Below are 19,823 nucleotides of genomic sequence, written 5' to 3' on the forward strand. Positions count from 1 at the left end.
GTGTGAGGGGCTCACCTGAGAGCCCCAGAAGTACACGCCCTCAGGCAGATCCTCAGCAGGACCGTGGTGGGTGGGACTCCTGTCAGGGATGAGCCAAGGGGGATTTGAGCCCAGGGCATGATGGGAGAGGCAGTGAGGTTCGGTGGGTGGGGGAGGGATGGGGGGGGCGGTCCAGATGTGGCAGAGCAGAGTTCAACAACTGGGTGACCTTGAGCAAGCTACTTAAGCTCTCTGATGCTGTTTCCTCGAATATAAGAAGGTGCTGGCAATCCCTGTTGAGGGCAAATGGGATCCCTCATGGGTCTTAACTCACCCTCCTGCCCCAGAAACACACCCCGGAATCTCATGGTCGCATGCACTGGGAGACATGGGCGAGAATGCCCTCAGCGGTGTTGCCGAGCAGATGGGAACACACATTCTTGTCAACAGTAGGAAGAATCAGTAGGTTAAGTCGTGGGATATACATGCACTCATAAAAATGGGCAAATTACAGACACGCAACAACATGGATGGATCTCCCCAGCAGAGTGGTGAGTGCAGGGATGGATGGGCTGTGACTCCATGCATAGAAAGATCTAAATGATAGACAAAACTCAACTCTATTACTAAAGACGACGTACATTTAGGTAGTAAAGCTGTAAAAAGCACATGAAAAATGTGCTTCCCATAGAAGTCAGGGTGGTGATTCCTCTCTGAGAGGGAGGAGAGGGTGTGAACAGGGAGACACACGGGCTGGGGGCTTCTGTTCTGGAGTGCTGAGCTGCGTAGGTGACAGGCTCACCTTGACCTGCTTTCTAATGTGTTTATTGAACAAACAGTGTGAACATGTCTTATGCACTCCTCTGTGTGTGTATCTCAAAATCTAAGAATAATTCAAGCACCCGGTAGCTGGACAAAGGCCGGTTTCCCTTCGCTCTCTGTGCCCAGCCAACTCTTGTTCTGTGCTGGGGTCGGGTGGGGCGCGGAGAGCAGAAGTGAGAAGCTGCTGAGTGAGGCCGGCCCCTCCCCCGCCACACTGCTCCAGACACAAATGTCCCAGAAAGACACGGCCCAGAGGTTTCTTGAAACCGCTTTATTCAGGTGGGCTGGTAGTCACGGATTGGATCATGTATACAGGTTACCCACACACCCCTGGGCAGAGCCCTCGGCCTCTCCCACATCCCAACTCCATCACTGAGGGGCGGCCAGAGGTTTGAGCCAGTTCCCAGGGGGTGGTGGGCCCAAGAGAAATATTTACAAATTACCAGGGGGTGGGTGTCCCCCTAATCAGAATTGTGAGGGGACTGGTATTGGGGGCCCTTTGGCTCCCAGCAGCCCCAGGCCCTTGGGTGGGCGTGGCGTGGGCCCCAGGAGGGGGCTGGGATATAGGGAGCTGGCAGAGGGGGGCTCCTGGGAGAGCCTCGAAGACCCTTGAAGGGGTCCTGCTGGTGCAAATCTCTGCATAGGGCCACTGGGTCAGAGGGGAAAGGCCCTCCTTCGGACTTGCCATGTGAAGGGGCAGATTCCTGGTTCCCCCACCTCTGTGGACAGTGGGACAGTGAGCTGTTTCTTAGGTATAAGGAAGCTGAACATGAAGAACCCCCCGACCCAGGAGGCCGTGGGGTATCTCCCTCTCCCCCCAGGATGCCTGTGAGTGACCCTGTTCACAGGCCATGGGCAAGGAGATCCAGGCTCTCCTGGGGGCTCTGTGCCTCTGTTCTTTGCCAGGGTAGAGGCCCTAGTTCTGCTCAGAAGATTCCAGTCCAAATTCAGGGAGGGGCCATAGTCCACACCCCCAGGTTCAAGCGGAGGATGATGGGGAAGGAGGGAGAGGAAAGCTGGGAGGCCCCGGCTCGGGACAGGATGGGGGACAAGCAAGCAAAGCAAAACACTGGACTCCACGGAAGCTGGTGACAGAGAGGCAGCCTGGCCCCGGCATGGTGCCCGCCCCAGCATTTGGGGTGGTCGTCCCCTTGGCACACAGAGCCACCTTCTCCGAGCCAGGTCACCGCAGGGGTCTGAAAAGGAAGGGTTGGGCGGGGTTTACATGCTGAGCGAGGGAGTGGTGGGCAGAGGGCCGACGTGGTGGCCACAGGCAGTCTTGGGGATGGGGAGGCAGCTGGACCCAGGCAGTCCCGTCCCCAGCGGTCCAGCGTCTCCTCATGCTGTGGGTAGGGGCGTGGGGCAGGTGGGTGGCCGGGTAGGCATCAGTCTAGAGGCTGCAGGCCTCCTCCTCCACAGAACGCTTCCGCAGCTCCTTGCCTGGCTTCGGCGGGGGCGGGGCGGGCGCGGCGGGTGGGGCTTCCGGCAGGTGCAGAACCGAGTTCTCTCCGGGCTGCACCCGAAGGTAGGCCTTGACCTTGTGGTGCCGGGCCTTGCCGTCACTGAAGTCGATGACACGGCACTCGTAGGTGCCTTCGTCCGTGGGCTTCACCCTTGACAGACGCAATTTGTGGGAGATGTTGCTGCCCACCACCTTGACCACCTGGGAAGGGGGAGAGAGAGACCATGACCTGGCCATCAGGCAGCAGCTGGGAAGATGGAGAGCATTGGTTCTGGGAGCCCACTTGTAGCTCGGGGGCCCCAGAGACACTCCCACAAGGGCACTGGGAGGCTTGCGGGAAAGCGAGTCAAATAGCAAAAAAAGCAGAAACCACTTCAGTGTCCATCAACAGCACGAATAAGTAGGCGGCGGTTGATCGGATGAACTACTGCCCAACAGTTAAAAAGCCTGAGCCAGAGCTGCGCTCCCAGACAGCGGACACGGGGAGGGAGAAGGTCTCACTGCATAGCCCCTGAGGGGCCAGGCCGTTTCTGTAAACAAACGCATAAAAACACTCGGTCCTGGCTTTGGAGACATGTGTGTGCAAGTGTGGAAACAGACTGGAGGGAATGCGGGGGTCCCAGAATAGGGGCTGAGTCTGGGCTGGAGCCCAGGGGAGGGCCGGGGAGCTGCGGGACACGGCTGGGTCAAGTCTCACCTTTGTGTGAAAGGTCCTACTGCCTCAAACACACAAACACACAAAAAAGAAGGCTGACCGCAAACGTATCAGCATGCTAATAACTTCACACCGTTCTCAGGGAGCAAGAGTATCTGTGCTAGTTGTCTTTGTACTTTGGCTCTTTGCTTCTTTATTTATTTGATTAGGTTTTTACATTTTTATTTTAAAATTGAAATATACCTTGGAGGCAGTAAAGAACGTAAGAGTTTGATGGAATTGTATCCATGCACACCTGTGTGACCGCTGCCCAGAGCAAAGCATGGGACACTCAGAACCTTCTAGAACCCACCCTTGTGGCTCTTCCTCATCAACACCCCACCCACCCTGACTTTTGTCACTCCAGACTAGTTGGGTCTGTTCTTGAACTCTTTTGTTTGTGGCCACTTTCTCAAAAGGGAATATTAGTGAGGCTGCTCCGTGTTGTTTGCCCAAAGCTCTGTGCTTTTTCACTGCTGAATAATATTCCATCTGAGAAATAGCCCACAATGTGTTTATCCAGCCACCTGGGTGGGCACGTGTGGGTGGTTTCCACATCAGAGCTCTTACAAACAAACCTGCGGTGATTATAATGCTAAATTTTTTCTTCAATGAGAAGAGAAGAGGCAATTGGCTGGTTTTATAAGATACATGGCTGGGGAAGCCTGGGGAAGGGCACAGGGGACTCTGTGATCTATCATTGTAACTTTCTGTGAGTCGCAATTCAACGTAGGAAGTTAGAAAGTGGGAAGGGAGGTGGTGGGCCTGGAGAGGAAAGGTGGGAAGAGGCTTCCATCCTTCCCTGGCCCCTTCTTATTTGCCATGAAAGGAGACCCCCCTCCCCCGCCTCCTGCAGCCCATGCCCTGCCCACACAGAATGGGGAGATCGGTCCCCAACCTCACTGACCTCACCACCTGCTTCCCCACCTGGCATTACTGTAGGCTCTCCAGGCCCAGGCTGGAGCTTAGTGGGTGTCAGCCCTACAGCCCCAGCCCTATTGGCCCCTTACTCCCCTGAGTGGGGGGCGGGCATAGAAAACCAGCTGTCGGATTCTTGCCGCAAGGCCCAGGTCTCAGAGGGTTAGTCCCTGCAGGTCACCCTTGCCATGAAGAGTCCGGGATGCAAAAGAGGACAGTCTTCACATCTGCAGTGCTGGGTACATGCACACTTGACTTACAATATCTCACTGACCTGTTCGGACCTCCGGCCTCCTTTCAACTCCTCCAAACGCCAAGCTCTTTCCGACCTCATGACCTTTGCGCGTGCTGGTCTCTCTGCCCTGGTGTTCTTCCCCACCTGTCTTCACCTGCTTGACTCCTGTTCATTTTCAACATCACCTCCTCCAAGAAGCCCTCCATCACAACCCCCTGTTTAACTTCTTCGTAGCAGTCATTACAGTTTGAGAACCAATTGTCTGTCGACTTACTTTTTGTTTCTCTCCCTGGCCAAACTATAAACACCATGAAGGCAGGGAAGATAACAATTTTGTTCATCTCAGTGACCCTCCAGGGCCTTGTCCCCTATAAATGACAGCGACAACATTTGTTGAATGAGTAGATTCCCTCTAGGTCCTTCTTCCTCCACGCGAAGTGGTACCCAGATATTGTGCTTTCTAACTTGAGGTCACGTACACATGACTATACCCACTTTACAGATGAGGAAATGAAGTCTCGGAAAAGAGGAGAGGCTTCCTGCAGGCAGTGAGTCAGCGAAGGGCAGAGCTGGGAACTAAACCCAGGCCTGACTCCATGCATGCTATGCCTCCAAATAGTACAACCGGTTCATCCATGGTCACCCAGGCTGGCAGGGTCAGAGGGGGCATGTCCCAGGCTCCAGAAGGGAAGAGGAAAAGTAGGTGGGCAGCGGCAAGGAGCCCGCCCGTCTGAGACCTCCAGCTGGCCATCACTTCCACGAAGCAGAAAAAATGTGGGCTTCTGGTGGAGCAGGAGGCATAAGGTGGGACACAGGCAGAGCTCCCGGAAGGAAGCAGCAGGAGGCTCCCCCCAGCCGCCCCTCTTGGTGTGGGGCTGAGGACCAGCCTCCCCTGCCCAGCCATGGGATTGGCCCAGCTGGAGGCCACAGGCCCCGCTGATTCCATCACCTCTGACCAAGGGCACAGGGAGGCCCTGTGGCCCTGCCATGCTCTCAGGCGAGTTAGGAGATGCTGTTGCAAATGCACAGCGGGGAGCGAATTACCTCAACATCTGTTTCCCTCACGGATATTAATTATCCTTCATTTGTCAACCCTACAAGGCGCTAATGGAGTAATAATGCGAAGCACTGGGAGAAGCCGCTGCTAGGGAGGGAGCACCAGACTCAGCCCACCCCTCCCGCCCCAGGCGAGGGCCTCCCCCCACAGTCTGCGCCCCACCCCCACCCCCTGACCCTGTCGCCCCCTCACCAGCAGACAAGGTGGCCCTCAGGAGAGGAGAGGAGGGAGTCGGGGAGAAAGCTGGGAGGCTGTGTCTGGCCTGACTAGTCACCAGCATCCTGGCTCCCCGGATGCGTTCTTCCTGCATGTGGTGGACATTCAGCAGAGGCCCGCTCTGAGCTGGGTGCCGGGTGCTGGGTCACTGCTGGGAACCAGCCAGACCCCAGCAACACGGCATGGACTCACAGACAGCCAGACCCCACGCCGAACTGGCACTTCGGGAAGAGTCACGCATGAGACACGGCTCTCTCCGGCCCTGGTGTCTATCCCCTGAAGCACCATCGAGAAGGCAAAGAAAAAACCCACAGCAGCAGTAACAGCAACACAGGCAGCCAGTGTTTACCGAGCCCTCGATCACGGAGAGGTAATGGGCTAAAAGCTTCATACATCCTTTTTAAGTCCTGCAATCACCCTGTGTAATAGGCCCTGCCAGGATACCCTTTGTATGGGTCAGGAAACTGAGGCTCAGAGAGGTAAAGTACTGGGCCCAAGGTCACCCAGCTGGGGACAAAGATATCTGGGGCACCTCCCATGACCACAGGGCTACCTTTCACTCCCTCCTACCTCCTTCCCCAGCTCCCCAGCCTTCCTTGTCTTGGGGGAGCCCGGCCCATCCTCAGAGGCATATCCAGTGGGAGGGCGGCATCCTACGCCAGCTTCTTGGATGGGAAAGGAGCAGCCTCTTGGATTTCCTCATTCACACACTGCGCGGAAAACTCTATGGCCCAGCTGTCCAGGAAGACCGGAGAGGCCAGGAGGAGAGGAGACCCCGCACCGAGGTCTGGCTATAAATCATAATCACCTGGGCACAGGTATCGACAGGCCTTAGCGTGTAATTAAGCACCTAATTATGCTGAAAGAGACACGGCGAGTCCATGCCGTGACCAAGCCCAGCCTCCTCCCTGCTCATCCTGGACCCGGGCCTTTCTGGGCATGGCAGGGGCACCCCGGGGCCCTCAAGGTTGGGGTCTTTCTCCAGAGCCAGGCCGGGAGGAATGAGTCATGCTGATGTATGTCCGTGAGGTCAGACCTCTCTGACATGTGGCCTTATGGCTGAGACTGCAAGAGACAGGGAAGGATGGTCCCTGCCCCAGGCCAGGACCTGCTCTGAGCTCTGCCACTCCCAGGCCTCCATCAGCAGCTTCCAGACACTTCCACCAGCCCTCCCTGCCCCACACCGTGTGTTCACAATCCAGCTCAGGGCCCCTCTGAATCTGCACCCCAGGAGGCCTCACCCACTCCAGCCAGACCCTTCCAAGTATCTCTGCCCTTGCTCCTTGTGCATGCTCGCACAGTCTGATCCAGAATTCCGCGCTCTTCCTTCTCACCATCACCGGGCCCCTCTCTTTCCCTCCAGGGTCCAGCCCCCTTGCACCGACTGGGACCCAGCTTCTCCCATCTGGTCATCGTCCAGCCTCCTCCCAGTCTCCCTAAAGCCACCGTGGTCCCTTCTGATCTGCTCTCCATGACAGCCAAACAGATCTTTACACACAGAAGTTTCATAAGAAGTTTTCACTCTAGTAACCACTGTCATTCACATAGCTGATCTCTAGGACTTCCCGTGGTACAAGGTGATCTCGGTACGGGGATGTGAGGTGCCGGCCCCACTGTGTCCTCAGCACTGCTGACTCGGATCCTTCCCAGGGTTACCGCTGCAGCCGCAACAGGCCACAGAGCCCTCCTACACCAGGCTCTGGGAAGTGGAAGATATTTCTTCCCCCAGAGCCTGAGTCCCACGGCACCCAGGACACCTCGCTAGTATGTGACATGTGCTCAGCTCCCGTGGTGATTTTCAAAGTAGGTCCCAACAGTTTAAAATCAGGAGCTGTCCATCGTCATCAGGACTTTTAGAAGACAAGGAGTTACGGGGCCAAATTCCTGCCTGGCTCAGCTGAATCCTACAGATACAGGGCCTGGGTTCTAGGCCCTCTCCATGAGCCACCTTGTGCCTTCAAGTCACCTGTATACATACACATACAGGCATAGATGCACGGCGTGTTGGCAAGTCTGCATACCAAGATCTGTGTCTGGGTTTATACCACTGTTGGCCTGGGTGCGTGACAGTCATTCAGTTATTTATTGGGCACCTACTATGTCCCAGATGCTGTACTAGACTCTGGAAATGTAACAATTACTCAGGCAGGTCCAGCCCTGGCCCCACTGAGTCCAGGGGTGACAGGGGACGGATATAAAACAAATTCACACATGGATGATTGCAGACAGAAATGCAGCCAGGACAGAAATGGGATGCCGGCTGAGCCACAGGGTTAAGGGAGGCATCCTGAGCTGAGCTCTGAAGGAAGAGAGAGGGACAGTTTTCTGGGTGGAGGAACTGCCCGTGCAAAGGCCAGGAGGTGGGCAGGAACGGGATGGTGGCAAAGCAGCCAGAGCTGGGAGGGGAGAGGGAGTTCAGTCAAGCAAGATGAGACAGCCCAGTGGGCAAGCAGAATGAGTTGAGCAGAGCCTTGAAGGCCATGGAGAAAAGTCTGAACCTTCTAGCCTGCAGGAAACCGGGCTGTGCATCTGTTTCCAGGTGTCGGCGGACTCCACGTCTCTGTATTTAAAACTGCCGTGTGTGTGACACTGTCTGGACAAGGAAGTAGCCGATGCCTGTGTGTGAGTTTCGTCCCCAGACCCCCGGAGCCCCAGCTGGAGCAGGAATTGTGGGGGCTGCGGGTCGGGAGTGATTGCACCATCACGCGAGCACATTTATTTTATTTAACTAATTAGCATCTTCGCATTCCCCTCACGTGGGGCCTAGCAGCCTCGAATTCTAATCCTCTAAGTCCATTAGATTATTCTTCCCTTTGCCTGAGACACTCCTTAAACCCCAAACAAAATCCCAGGGGCGAGAGCTGCAGGCGTGTTAATGTATACACAGACCTCTACCCACCCAGGCTTAACCGCTGGGTGTCTGGGCAAGGAAGGGGGTATTGCCTATGGCTGTGCCCTGGGCAGAGGGTAAGGGGCAGGGGTGTAGGGGGAGCTGCGGCTGCCCTAATCTGGAAGTGGCTGGAATTTCCAGACCCCAGCTGGGAAGGGCCTTGGGCAGACTGCACAAAAGTTGCTGTAAAGGCCCTCATTCTCTAATCTGCCCACCTCCTGTTCGGGTGGTTGTAGGAGCCTCCCTGCCTCAGTTCTCCTATCTTCACTACCCAGCATGGAACCCCCTTTGCCTGCTGGGGCTCGGTCTTTGCGCTGTGACTTCTGCTCTGCGGCAAGGCTCTTCTGAACATCTGTGTCTCACTGGGCTTGGGGTCTGGAGCTCCCCCACAAACCCTTGAAAAATTGTGGAAGAATCAGCAGAGAAGAGTGAATTTGGAGGTCACTCCCTGCCCCATACTCACTCATACCCCTGTGGACACCTGCATTTCTGATGTCGTTAGTGGACTTGCTAGCGACCTGGCGGACCTGATACCCCACGCACCGATCCAGTCCTCCTGCACAAAAACTGGCGCTCCCTGAGCCCCCTGGGTCCCCACATGAGGCCCCAGCAGAGTCTAGGGACAAGGAGCTCAAGCCCTGAAGACAGGTAGCTCAGACACATCATGGCAAATCTTTGAGCCCTCTAAGCCTCAGTTGCCCTACCTGTAAAATGGGTGAATGCTTAGCTGTTCCCTACAGAGTTGTAGTAGCAATGATAAAACAAGTCCATGTAGAAGACCTGGCCAATCCCAAAATCCTTCGGCTGTAGTTCTCAGCCCCAGGAAAACCTCATGTCCCACCTCAGCCCTGGGAGCCACATGACCCAAGTGACCGTGACATGACTCCAGTCAGTCATGATGGGCTGAAAAAAGCCAGCTTGGTCCCATTAGACCCTATTGGTTCCCCAAGTTAAAAATGCTGCTGAAAGAGCCACAAAGCATCCGGGCCACCCACAGCCTTGGTCCTGACAGGAGAGAATGTGTCTTCTCTCCCCCTGTCATTTTTTATGCCTGTCATTCAATGAACCTGAAAAATCTGCATCTTTTAAAAAACAGAACGAAGCTGGGTTTTCCCCCCCTTTCTTTTTTCTTCTCCATCTTCACACCCAAGCTTCCAGCTGAACTGGACCCTTTTTTTTTTTTTTTTTTTTAAATTACAGATGTGTCCTCCATTAGAGCCCTTGCAAGAAGTCATTACCAAAACTCACACTTATTTTGGTGGCGTCCTTCCCTGTGTCTTCCTGCTGAGATGCTTTTAGCTGTCGGGAGGGAGCAGGAGGGGCAGAGAGAGCAGAGACAAGGCGTTAGCATCATGGGGCGGGAGCACACGGACAATAGCTAAGATTGTAGCTTCGAGGAGGACAAGCGATGCTGGGGGGGGTCCGGAGTTGGGCGTGCCTCGGCTCTGTGTCACCTCGGGGTGGGCGTGGGGGGTGAGTCTGAGCCAAGGACGATGCAGAGGGTCCCTGTAAAGCTGCGTGTGCTGCGCATTTAGATATGCGGGGATCTGTGGGGGTGAGTGAATCTGCCTTCTGAGTCTGTTGGAATGTCTGTCTCTACACTTGGGTCTCTCTGCCTGTGAACGTGTTCATTCCTAGGTGTATCATACCCGTGGTCGTGTGTTTGTGGCAAATCCCAACAGCGTCCTGCCCACACACTACTCCCTGCAGTCCGACCGCCCATGCGGCCAACTGCAGAAAACCCACAGGCTCTCTGCCTCCGGGCTTCCTCTGTCCCCCACACCCCCAATCTGCCTAGTCTTCTGAGTCCCATGAGGCAGACTGAGAGTGTTGGAGAGGCGACACCCCCCGGGAGCAAGACAGAGTTTAATAGGCATTTGTGAGGGGCACCTGGGTGGCTCAGTGGGTTAAGCCTCTGCCTTCGGCTCAGGTTATGGTCTCGGTCCTGGGATCAAGCCCTGCATCGGGCTCCTTGCTCGGTGGGAAGCCTGCCTCTCCCTCTGCCTGCTGCTCCCCCTGCTTGTGTGCTCTCTCTCTCTCTCATACAGGCATACATCAAAATCTTTAATATGTATTTGTGAACAAATAGAGGCTATTTCATGAACACGCAAGCATATGTGAGCACGCCCATGTGTGAGCATGCAAGTGTGTGAATGTACGTGCTCGTCGGGGAACGAGCGGGCAGATAGGCCCGTGCTCGTCCATTATTTGCATTTACCTTCATATAAGAATGGAAGGGACTTTGGGTTCCCCCAGAAGCAGACCTTGTGACAAAGATTCAAGTGCAACTAGTCTCCCCAGGAGGGGACCCCAGGGAGCATCAGGAGGGGAGTGGGCGGAAGGAAGTCAGTAGTGTGCGTGTTATCCAGCCGGGACCACCGTGGGCAGCCAGAACGGATTCCCACGGCCTCCTTCACCCTCCCCCACCGAGGGAGAGCATGTAGAACTCTCTTGTCACCCCGGCTTCGGGCGAGGCCGCTGGGGGATGCGGCCTCCAGCTCAGTCAGTCATTGCTGGGCTGCCTTGCAGGCCGGTGGGCTCTGTCACCCCGAGAAGATTCTGAGGCAGAGTGGCAGGGCTAGGGGTCGGTCGTGGGGTTGGTGGCAGGCGTGTGCACCTGGCACCAATAGCATCCACTCCAGGGAGGGCGTGTGCAATGATGGGGGTGCCTGCTGTGCCCGGAACCCTTGGCCTCAGTTTCCCCACCTGTACACTGATGGGAGGGCCTCTGTGCTCTTTGCAGGGTCCTCCTCGCTGCCGCCACCCTGAGTGTTCAGCCTAGCTCTGCCTCCTGCTCAGAGCGCAGCAAAACGTCCGCACCCTGGAGGCCAGGGTGGTCCCAGCCCCGCTCAGGGGTCTCCCCAGGGGCTGTACCTGGTTCGAGGCCCACGCCTGCTTGTCCGTCCAGTCCCTGTGGCTCCGCACGTACCACCACTGGATCTCCAGCGAGTAGGAGGGCGAGCCGCTGCCGCGGAAGGAACAGGCCATCTCCACGTCCTCGCCCGTCCGCGCCGTCATGTCGTGGGGCGTCTCTGTGAACAGGGCTGTGTGGAGAAGGGGGTGAGGAGTGGCTGGGGCTCAGGAAACAGCAAGGCCCGTGGGCGCTGGGCTGGCGGTTCGGGGAGAGGGTGGGAGCAGCCGGCTGGGATTGGGAACGACCTGGCTTCACGTGGGGCCCCTGGAGGAGCTCGGCGAGGCCGGACAAGGGTTGTGTGACAGCAGCTGGCAAGACATGGGTACGACAGGGCAGGTCCAGGGCCCTGAGGGTCCCACATGAGCTGGGTCTCTATCCCGGAGTCTGTGAGTGCCATGGGAGACCCACGTAGGGCAGTGAGGGATCAGGGGAGGGCTGGGTTGGAAGGCGGGAGCAAGGAGGCCTAGGAGGAGGTTGTGGTTTTCATCAATTCTTCCAGATTTTTCTAGTCACCCCCACTGGTCTCCCTTCCAGATTCTTCTCAACCCCAAGGCACAGGAGCCAGTGCCGCAATTTTTGTAAAACCAAGTCAGACCAGGGGAAACCCCTGCTCAGAACCTGCTCTAACTCCCCACTGCCCCTGGGATAAAGCCCACCAGGTTGGGGGTTGGGGCCTGCCCACTGCCCTGTGCTCTCGTCTCTGTCCTGTGGGCATGCCTCGCTTTCCCCTCACTTTTGCCCTGACTGTGCCCAATGCTGGAATGCTCTATCCTTGGTCTCTCTTTGCCCAGCTGGCTCCTTCAAATCACTCAGGGCTCTAACTTGATCCCTTTTGTCCTTGACCACCCAGAGCAGGACCCCCCCCATCTCAACCTCCTGGCACCCCCCCGCCATCAGACCATATATCTGTTCACTGCATGCACTGCCTGCTGAGCTCCGTGAGAACAGGGACCTGGAGCGTCTGGGGCCGTGCAGTTCCCAGCACCCAGCAGGCTGTCCGTGACTAGATTGAACATTCTCCATCCTCTGAGGGCCCCCAGGGTGCGCTGGGAGCCACATCTGCCTCCTGTCCTCCACAAGGCCCAGCTCCCCAGGAAAATTCTGGGGCAGGTGGTTCCCCCCACCCCCCACCCAATGACCTAGCAGGAGCCCCGTCCCCTCCCCCCCCCCACACCGCCAGGTAAATGAGAAAACAAATCCCCATTTAATGTGGCCCGCACCCCTCCCCGCCATATGTTCTGTCTCTCCTCTCTCCAAACAAATATTGTCCTGAGATGTAATTAGAATTCTTTCCTCTTCTCAGGAGAGATTATCTCGCCCTGGAAAGACGCCTGGCAACGTGCAGGTCACCCGGGGAATGTGTGTCCATCAGTGCTCCCACCCCCAGCCCCTCCTGGATACTGCAGCCTGCAGGGGGCCCGTCCTCCCCAGTGGCAGATGTGCCACCAGCCAGTCCCAAGGGTCCCTCCTGTATGTCGCCTTCCCCGAGCAGCTTGGGGTGGGAGGAACAGGGAGCCCTGGGCTGGGAGGTAGGGGTCCTGCTCTGGGGCCACTTGCTTCCCACCCCTCCCCAGGATTCCGAGGGCTTTGAAAGCATCAGGATGGACAAGAACCTCCATTGGGAAGCTTCTGCCTTTTCTGCTCTACACGTGGGGTTTCCATGTGGAGCTTGACTCCAGGAACTTGTTTCTGGACTAAGAGAAAGTTTGTGAGGTCCCTAATCCCTGAGGTTAAAGGTTTATGAGGCGCTTTCTGGAGGCTTCCCACATTCCGCGAGGCTGGGAAGGACTGGCCACTGTCCCATGGACACAGCCTGTTTAATGAGAATGGCTGAACTACTGAACACAAGCCCAGTGAGGTACGAGGTGCCCTCGCGTGCAGTCGATCTGAAAGTTGGGACTGTCCTTATTCCCACTGGGCAAGAGACAAAACCGGCCCATGCCCGCTTTTCCCTGCTGGGTGCCCAGGCCCCAACCTACAGAGTCAGCCTCGACGCCCCTCACCCTCCCTTCTAGCCCACATTCAGTCTGCAGGGAGCCCTGGGAATGTCACCTCCTGAATGTCTGCAGAATCCCACCCCCACCCCTGTGCTGGGCCAGTGCCACCACCTCCTGCCCATAGCAGTGCAGTGGCCTCCTCACTGGCCTCCCCATGGCCATCTGTCCTCCAGACAGTATCTTTGCAACTGGTCAGTGAGAGTTATCTCCGCAAAACATAAACCGATCCCAACTCCTTCTTTCCTCAAAACTCTCCTACGGCGTCTACCATGAAAGGGAAGGCCAAGTTTGGGTCCGTCCCCTCTGGTGCCAGCTTCTGCTTTTCCTCTGCTTATTCTGTTCCTGCCACCATGGCCTCCTGGCTGTTCTCTGAACATTCCAGTTGAGATCCTACCTCAGGATCTTTGCCTAAAGGTATTCCCTTTGGCTGGAACACTCTCCCCTCGACCCCAGATTCCCACATCGCCCCCCCCCTTCAGGACTCTGCTCAGACGTCATGTCCTCAAGGAGGCGTACCCTAACTACCTCATGTACATTACATCTCTCGCCCAAACCCATGCTTCAAATTACTGTTCCCTTCTAAGACTTTATTGGTGCCGTCCGACAAACTTTCTGCAATGAGGAAAATGCTCTATATCTGAGCTAATCCAGAAACCACCAGCCACACATGTCTACTGAGCACCTGAAGTGTGGCTAGTGCAGATGAGGAACTGAATTTTAAATTTAATTTCATTTTAACTCATGTAAAGTTAAACAAATAGTCACTTGTAGGTAATGGCTACTGTACCAGAGAGCACCGTGAAAACGCTTGTTTTGTGTTTATTGTCTGCTCTCCTGGGAGAAGGGACTGTCCCTGAGCCTGCCTTATCCACTGATATATCCTCAGCTCCTAGAACACTGCCTAGCACCTAGTAGGTGCTCAGTAAATACTTGCCGAGTGAACAAAAGGACAGATAAGACTGGGCAGTGGTGGAGCAGGGTCTAAAGCCAACAGGTCCCCACCTTTGAGCAGCTTAGGCCAGGCCCAGCCCCCCTCACCTTCCCTGATGCCAACCTGCCAGCTCAGGTAGGACTGCAGGGGGCCATGGAGGCTCTGAGCCATCAGGAGGGACTGAGAGGGGATCACAGTGAATGCTTGGCCCCTTCTCCTAGAACAGCTGAATTTTGATCCAGACCCAGTGGCCTTTGTGAAGAGGGGAGGAGGAGAGTTGGATCCAAAGCAGCCAACTGTGAGACCTGGCTGGCTAAGGGACAGTGAGAGGGACACAGCTGTGACCTTCTCCAGGTGCAACTACTGAGCCACAGGAATCAGAATGTGCTCACCATTTTTCCTCCTGCACCTGGGTAAAAGGGGTCCAGGGCTGTAGGATGACAGATTAGGAAGGCCGGAGCCGGCCCTGGAACCCGGGTCTGTAGGACTCCACCCCCCGCTTCTCCTCCCCTAGAGATGTGTGAGTGGAGGAAGCATGTCTGGCCAACAGGTATGTGGAGGGTCTCCTGGGTGGCAGGAAGGGCAGAAATGGGCTTTCCCTGGGTGGGAACTCCAACGGGGGACCTGGAGAAGGGCCAGGCCTTCATCTACCCTAGCTTAGCTTCCCCCACCCGCGGGCACCCCCAAACTGAAAATACAATCTTGGTGCACTGGTTCTTTTTACTGATGTATCAAGAAAAGGCTCAGAGGGCGTGGGGTCTGGCCTGGCATCACACAGCAGCCAGGGGACAGCAAAGTCAGGTGCCAGGCCCTGAGTCCTTCACCAGGCCCTTTAACTCTCAAACACACTTGGGGGATGACCCCTTCACCCCAGGGGCACCTGTCCTCTCCCTTGTCCCAGTAATGGCCCTCTAGAGGTCGCTGTCCAACAGACCAGAACGCAAGCCAGGGTTGCAGACACATGCAGAAATTGCCATTTTCTAGTAGCCATATTTAAAAAGTTAAAAAGAAATTTTTTTAAACAGATGAAATTAATTTTAATCATGTATTTTATTTAACCCAAGATATCAAAAAAATTATTTCGACATGTAATAGAAATGATTAATGAGATATTTTACATTCGCTTTTGCTCTAAGTCTTAGAAATCCAGCATGAATTGGACACGATTATAGTACATCTCAATTTCAACAAGCCACATTCCCAGTGCTCAGCTGTCACAGGGGCGGGGCGCGCGTTGGCAGGTGAATCCTTCCTCCCCATTGCTCAAGAGAGGCAGCCAAGGCCCAGTGCAGGGCAATGACCCTTCCAAGGCCACACAGCAGAGTTGGGATTTGAGCCCAGGCCTGTCTGACACCCACGGCCATGTTCTTTCCAGGGTATTTAAACTCTGTCTGGTTGCAGAGGTCTTTCTTAAAAAGTAACAGTCTAAGACGGTCAGCCTTATAGGGTCCTGTGGGGCAGGCTGGGGTGCGCAAAGACTTGGAAAAAGCATAGAAGAGGCATTTCACCTTTAAGGCAATCAGGGAAGACTTCTCAAAGGAGGTGCTGTGCTCCCTGCCCACCCACCCCAGCCCCAGGTGGGGAGATGGTCTGGGGCCAAGAGTGGGGAAGGGGTTTGAGGAGGAGGCGGGATAGAAATCTGGCTGCAAGGACTCACGGAGCCAGGTGAGTCATCTGTGTGTGCAGAAACCAGCTCCCTCCCCCCACCAAAGTAGACTCTTGTCCCAGGGTCTCTCTGGTCCCCTCAGATCCTGCCAGGAACTGCTTAGTTGGGATGGGAGAGGGCCCCCAGGATCCTGCTGTCTCCAAAATCAGTGATAATAGGGGCGATGTGTCTGCAAGACAAGTGGGGAATGAGGTTCCAGGCATTTGAGGGCATAACCCGAGTCTCCCTGTCCCTGGGCCTGTCCTAAGGAGCCCCTGATGGAGAAGCGGCATATGCCAATGAGCATCCGGGGCACAGGACTGGAACCAGGGATGGAGGACTGAGCCTCTTTCTGCCAACGGACGGGCCGTGTGGTCTAGGGAGCATCTCTCCCCTTCTCTGAGACTCGGTTTGCTCCTCTGTTCAATGGGGGTTGGTGCTGATGGTCCGAGAACCCCACCAGCTCAGACAAGCTGAGGGAGAAAGTGATGTACTAAGAGCAGTGTCCTGGGCACTGGGAAGGGGAGGGGTCACTGCTACTTGGGGGAGGAGGAGCATGTCAGCCGGGTCCTGAGTTGGTTGAATCCTGATAGGCAGAGGCAAGGAGCAAAGGAGGGGTATGAGCCAAGGCAAGGGGGAGGGAACTCCAGGAAGCTTTCTCATTGTTTTTAAAAAGAACCTGTACCATTTATGAAGCATCTACTACACGCCTAGCACTATGCAGGCACTGTCTCTAAGACTCTCTAATCCCCTCATCCCCATCCGACAGATGAGGAAAATGAGGCTCAAAAAGGAAGCAGGACTTGTCTGAGTTGACACAGAGCTGGGTTTTGAACCTGGGTCTGACTAGCAGTTGGGACCAAGCCCCGGGGCTCCGTCAGCCCCCATCAGGATTTAGTCTGAATTATCAGAAAAAGGTCAGCCACCAGGCTCCACACCTCTACATCCCACTTGCATACCTCCAGAGATGGGGAGCTCAGTTCCTCACACCTCTACTAGAAGCAGGCAGCTCTAACCAGCAAGAGGTTCTTACTCCCTGTCCCAGGTCTGTGAGAAAGGATACCCCATCAACACCAGAAACTGGAAGGCGGTCCGCATTAAGTTTGAGGATGATGATGGCACAGTAATAACGTCGAAGAAATACAGAGTACTTGTGTCAGGCACTGTGCGAAGCTCTGCACGGACATTTGTCCCCACCATGATGCTGTGGGGGCAAGGGGATCGTTATTATCCCCATTGTTCAGGTGGGGAAGCTGAGGCCCAGAGAGGTTAAGGATTTTCCCAAGGCCACAGAGAAAGCAGTTGCATTTGAACCCAGTTCCAGAGCACTTGAGAGAGGAGCCCATAAGTTCTAGACCTTGCTCCAGCGGCCCCTTTTCCTATCCCCTGCCCCATGTCCTTCCCTTCAGCCACCCAGACCAACCCCCCCCCATACCCCGCCCATCTCCAGTTAGCATCCCTGCTGAGCTTGGGACATAAAATCCATCTCTTCTCTTTGACGTCCCCCTGTCCTGAGCCCCCCCCCCCCCGGTCAGGTAACTCCTCATAGCCATCTCAGGGGAGGCTGGTATAATTATAGATTTTTGAGAAGGAAGCAATTGCGTTCTCCTGCCCCAGGGCCTGAGCAGGGCTGGGCTTGCTGGGAAGACAATTAAAACCGATGTCCACAAATTAGGATTCTGCAGGAGGAGAAAGGGGCTTGATTGAATGCAACTTCTTCTTCCTTTCTGCTTTTAATTGGGGGAGCAATGTAGTCATTAACCCCAAGCCCGGTAATCGGGGCATGGTCTGCAGGAAACAGCTCCGGGGCTCTGGCCCGAGTCAGTGGGTTTGGCTTCTGGTAAAGGCAAAGGAGGACCTGGAAAGATCTTGTCTGCTCAGGACCAGGGCCTGACCTCCTTCCTAACCTTCCAGGCCCTGATTCGATACCACATCGAGGGCTCTGTCTTCAGGCCTGGGTTCGAATCCTATTTCTTCTACTTTCCAGCTGTGTGACCTGGACAAGCCCCTTTGCCTCTCTGAACCCCAGTTCTTCATATGAAAAAAGGAGAGAAGGAGAGGGGAGGATGACACCAGACAACCCGTGTCTCATTCCTGGCACAGAGTCCGTGCTTGACAAGCATCATTCTCTTCGTTCACATTCTAGCTCCAAGTTCTGTCATCGCCAGAAAGATTGTAAAGATGCTTCCTCTTAGCTTCATCAGATCAAGCAGGGGTACAGTGTCTCTACCTCCCTCATGCCTGGGCCATGTGAAACCTCTTGTCCACCAGTCCTGTACCTCTGCTCCTTCCTCATTGGCTCCCGACAGCCCCCTGCCCCCTGGCAGCCGGTGACACACAGGCAGGCCACAGGGGACTTGTCTACCAGAGGCAGCCTCAGCCCAGCCCCCAGCCCCCCGCTCCCTCCACCTCTGAGGCCAGAGCCCACGAACCCTGACCCTCTGATCCAGCCCCATATCTCCTCTCTCCCTTCATACAGCCTTCTTTGCCCTTCTCATCTTCAAATCTCTGGTTTGAGGCTGCCTCCTCCATGAAGCCTGCAGGGACTGGACCCTAGGCCACCTATCAGTCTCTCCCAGAATGAAAGCAGACTCCCCTTGGTCCCTGCTCAGCCCATCTCTTGCCAAGTCCTACTGGGTTGTGGCCCGTTCCAGTGATGAACAGATACACAAAATGTAGTTTCTCCGCACAACGGAATATTATCCAGCCTTAAAAGGAGGGACATTCCAACGCAGACGAACCTGGAGGATATGACGCTGAATGAAACAAGCCAGGAGCAAAAGGACAAATACCGTCTGATACCGCGAGGCCCGGAGGCAGCCAAACTCAGAGACAGAGGTGGAAGGGTGGCTGCCTGGGGCAGGGGGAGAGGAGGAGGATGACGGGGGAGCATTGAATGGATGGGAGCACAGCCTCAGCTGGGGACGGGTGCACAGCAACCTGAACGTATTTGACGCCATGGAACTGTATGCCTAAAAACGGTGAAAATGGTAAATTTGATGTTGTTTTACCACAATTTTTTTAAAAAGCCTCTTGGGCTTCCCTGGCCCGCAGCAGTGGCTTTCACACCACAAGCCTCTCCGTGGACTTTGTGCCGGGAGTGCTCCCCAGTGCACGGTGGCGAGGGGGCGCGGCAGGGGAGGGTAACACCGCCCTCAAGTCTTAGCTCCAGCGTCACTGCCTGAGTCTTCCCTACCCCGTCTGTCTGCCTCTTCTCTACTTCACACTTTTCCCTTACCACTTAGTTCTCTCTGACTTCCCTCACCCGATGTCCCTCTCCCACCCTGAGTGTAAGCCCCCCCAAAGGTGGGAGATGGGAGTCGGCTTTGTTGACCGCTGCATCCCAGCAGCTAGGACACCAGGCCCACGAGGCATGCAGTCGGTGTTTGCGGGACACTGCCTGCTATGACACCAGATATACACAGTGGCTCTGGCAGAAGGCAGAGAAAGGATCCCTTTCTCTCCTCTCGGCTCTGGGCCACCTGGGAGCACCAGGAAACCCTCATACTCAGGATGCCCCATGGGAAACTGCCAGCTCTCAGAGCTAGAGTCAGGCTCTTGGGCTGGGCATCCAAAGTCTGTGGCTCTGGTTCTGCTGGACCCCAGCTGTGTGGCCCCTCCTGTCTCTCCCGACACTTCTAAGAGTCCATAACCGACCGACCCGCCCTGCCCGCTGGGCGCAGTTCCCAGAGTCCCGGCTCACAGGGGGCCCTGGGCCTGGAGGTGACTTTCCTGCCCAGGCAGGTGTGGAAGCCATTGTTGGGGCCCCGGATGGCCCCCCTGGAGCGTGTCCTGTGACGGACACTAAGGTGTCTGTGTCTCCCCTTGCCTGGGAGCTCCCCCAGCTCCAGCACTGCCCAGCTGTCCGGCATGTGCTGAAGGAGTGAATGAATGCACAAAGGGAGGAAGTTCACACAAAAACCCAGAGGAGTTCAGTTCTTGAAACTATAAGAAACAAACCGAGGGAGACAGACATCGTTCATTTACTGGGCACCTACTATGTGCCAGAAGAGAATTTCGGGGGGGAACTGTGCCCAAAAGAGCAGGGATAGGCACAGACAAA

The 19,823-nt window shown here is 55.7% G+C and overlaps 1 protein-coding gene across 1 annotated transcript in view; it reads right to left on the reverse strand.

Moving 5' to 3' along the window:
• Positions 1-2,148: 2,148 nt before the first annotated feature.
• Positions 2,149-19,823, reverse strand: part of VSTM2L (V-set and transmembrane domain containing 2 like) — a 32,687-nt gene continuing 15,012 nt past the window's right edge. The window contains exons 2-4 of the mRNA XM_044262320.1: positions 11,148-11,317; positions 9,522-9,572; positions 2,149-2,464 (exon numbers count right to left, since the gene is read on the reverse strand). Of these exons, the coding sequence (XP_044118255.1) occupies positions 2,192-2,464; positions 9,522-9,572; positions 11,148-11,317 (494 nt within the window). The 3' untranslated portion in view covers positions 2,149-2,191. The remainder of the gene's footprint in view (positions 2,465-9,521; positions 9,573-11,147; positions 11,318-19,823) is intronic.

This window comes from Neovison vison, chromosome 8 (genome assembly GCF_020171115.1).
Source record: "Neovison vison isolate M4711 chromosome 8, ASM_NN_V1, whole genome shotgun sequence".
Classification (NCBI taxonomy): Eukaryota; Metazoa; Chordata; class Mammalia; order Carnivora; family Mustelidae; genus Neogale; species Neogale vison.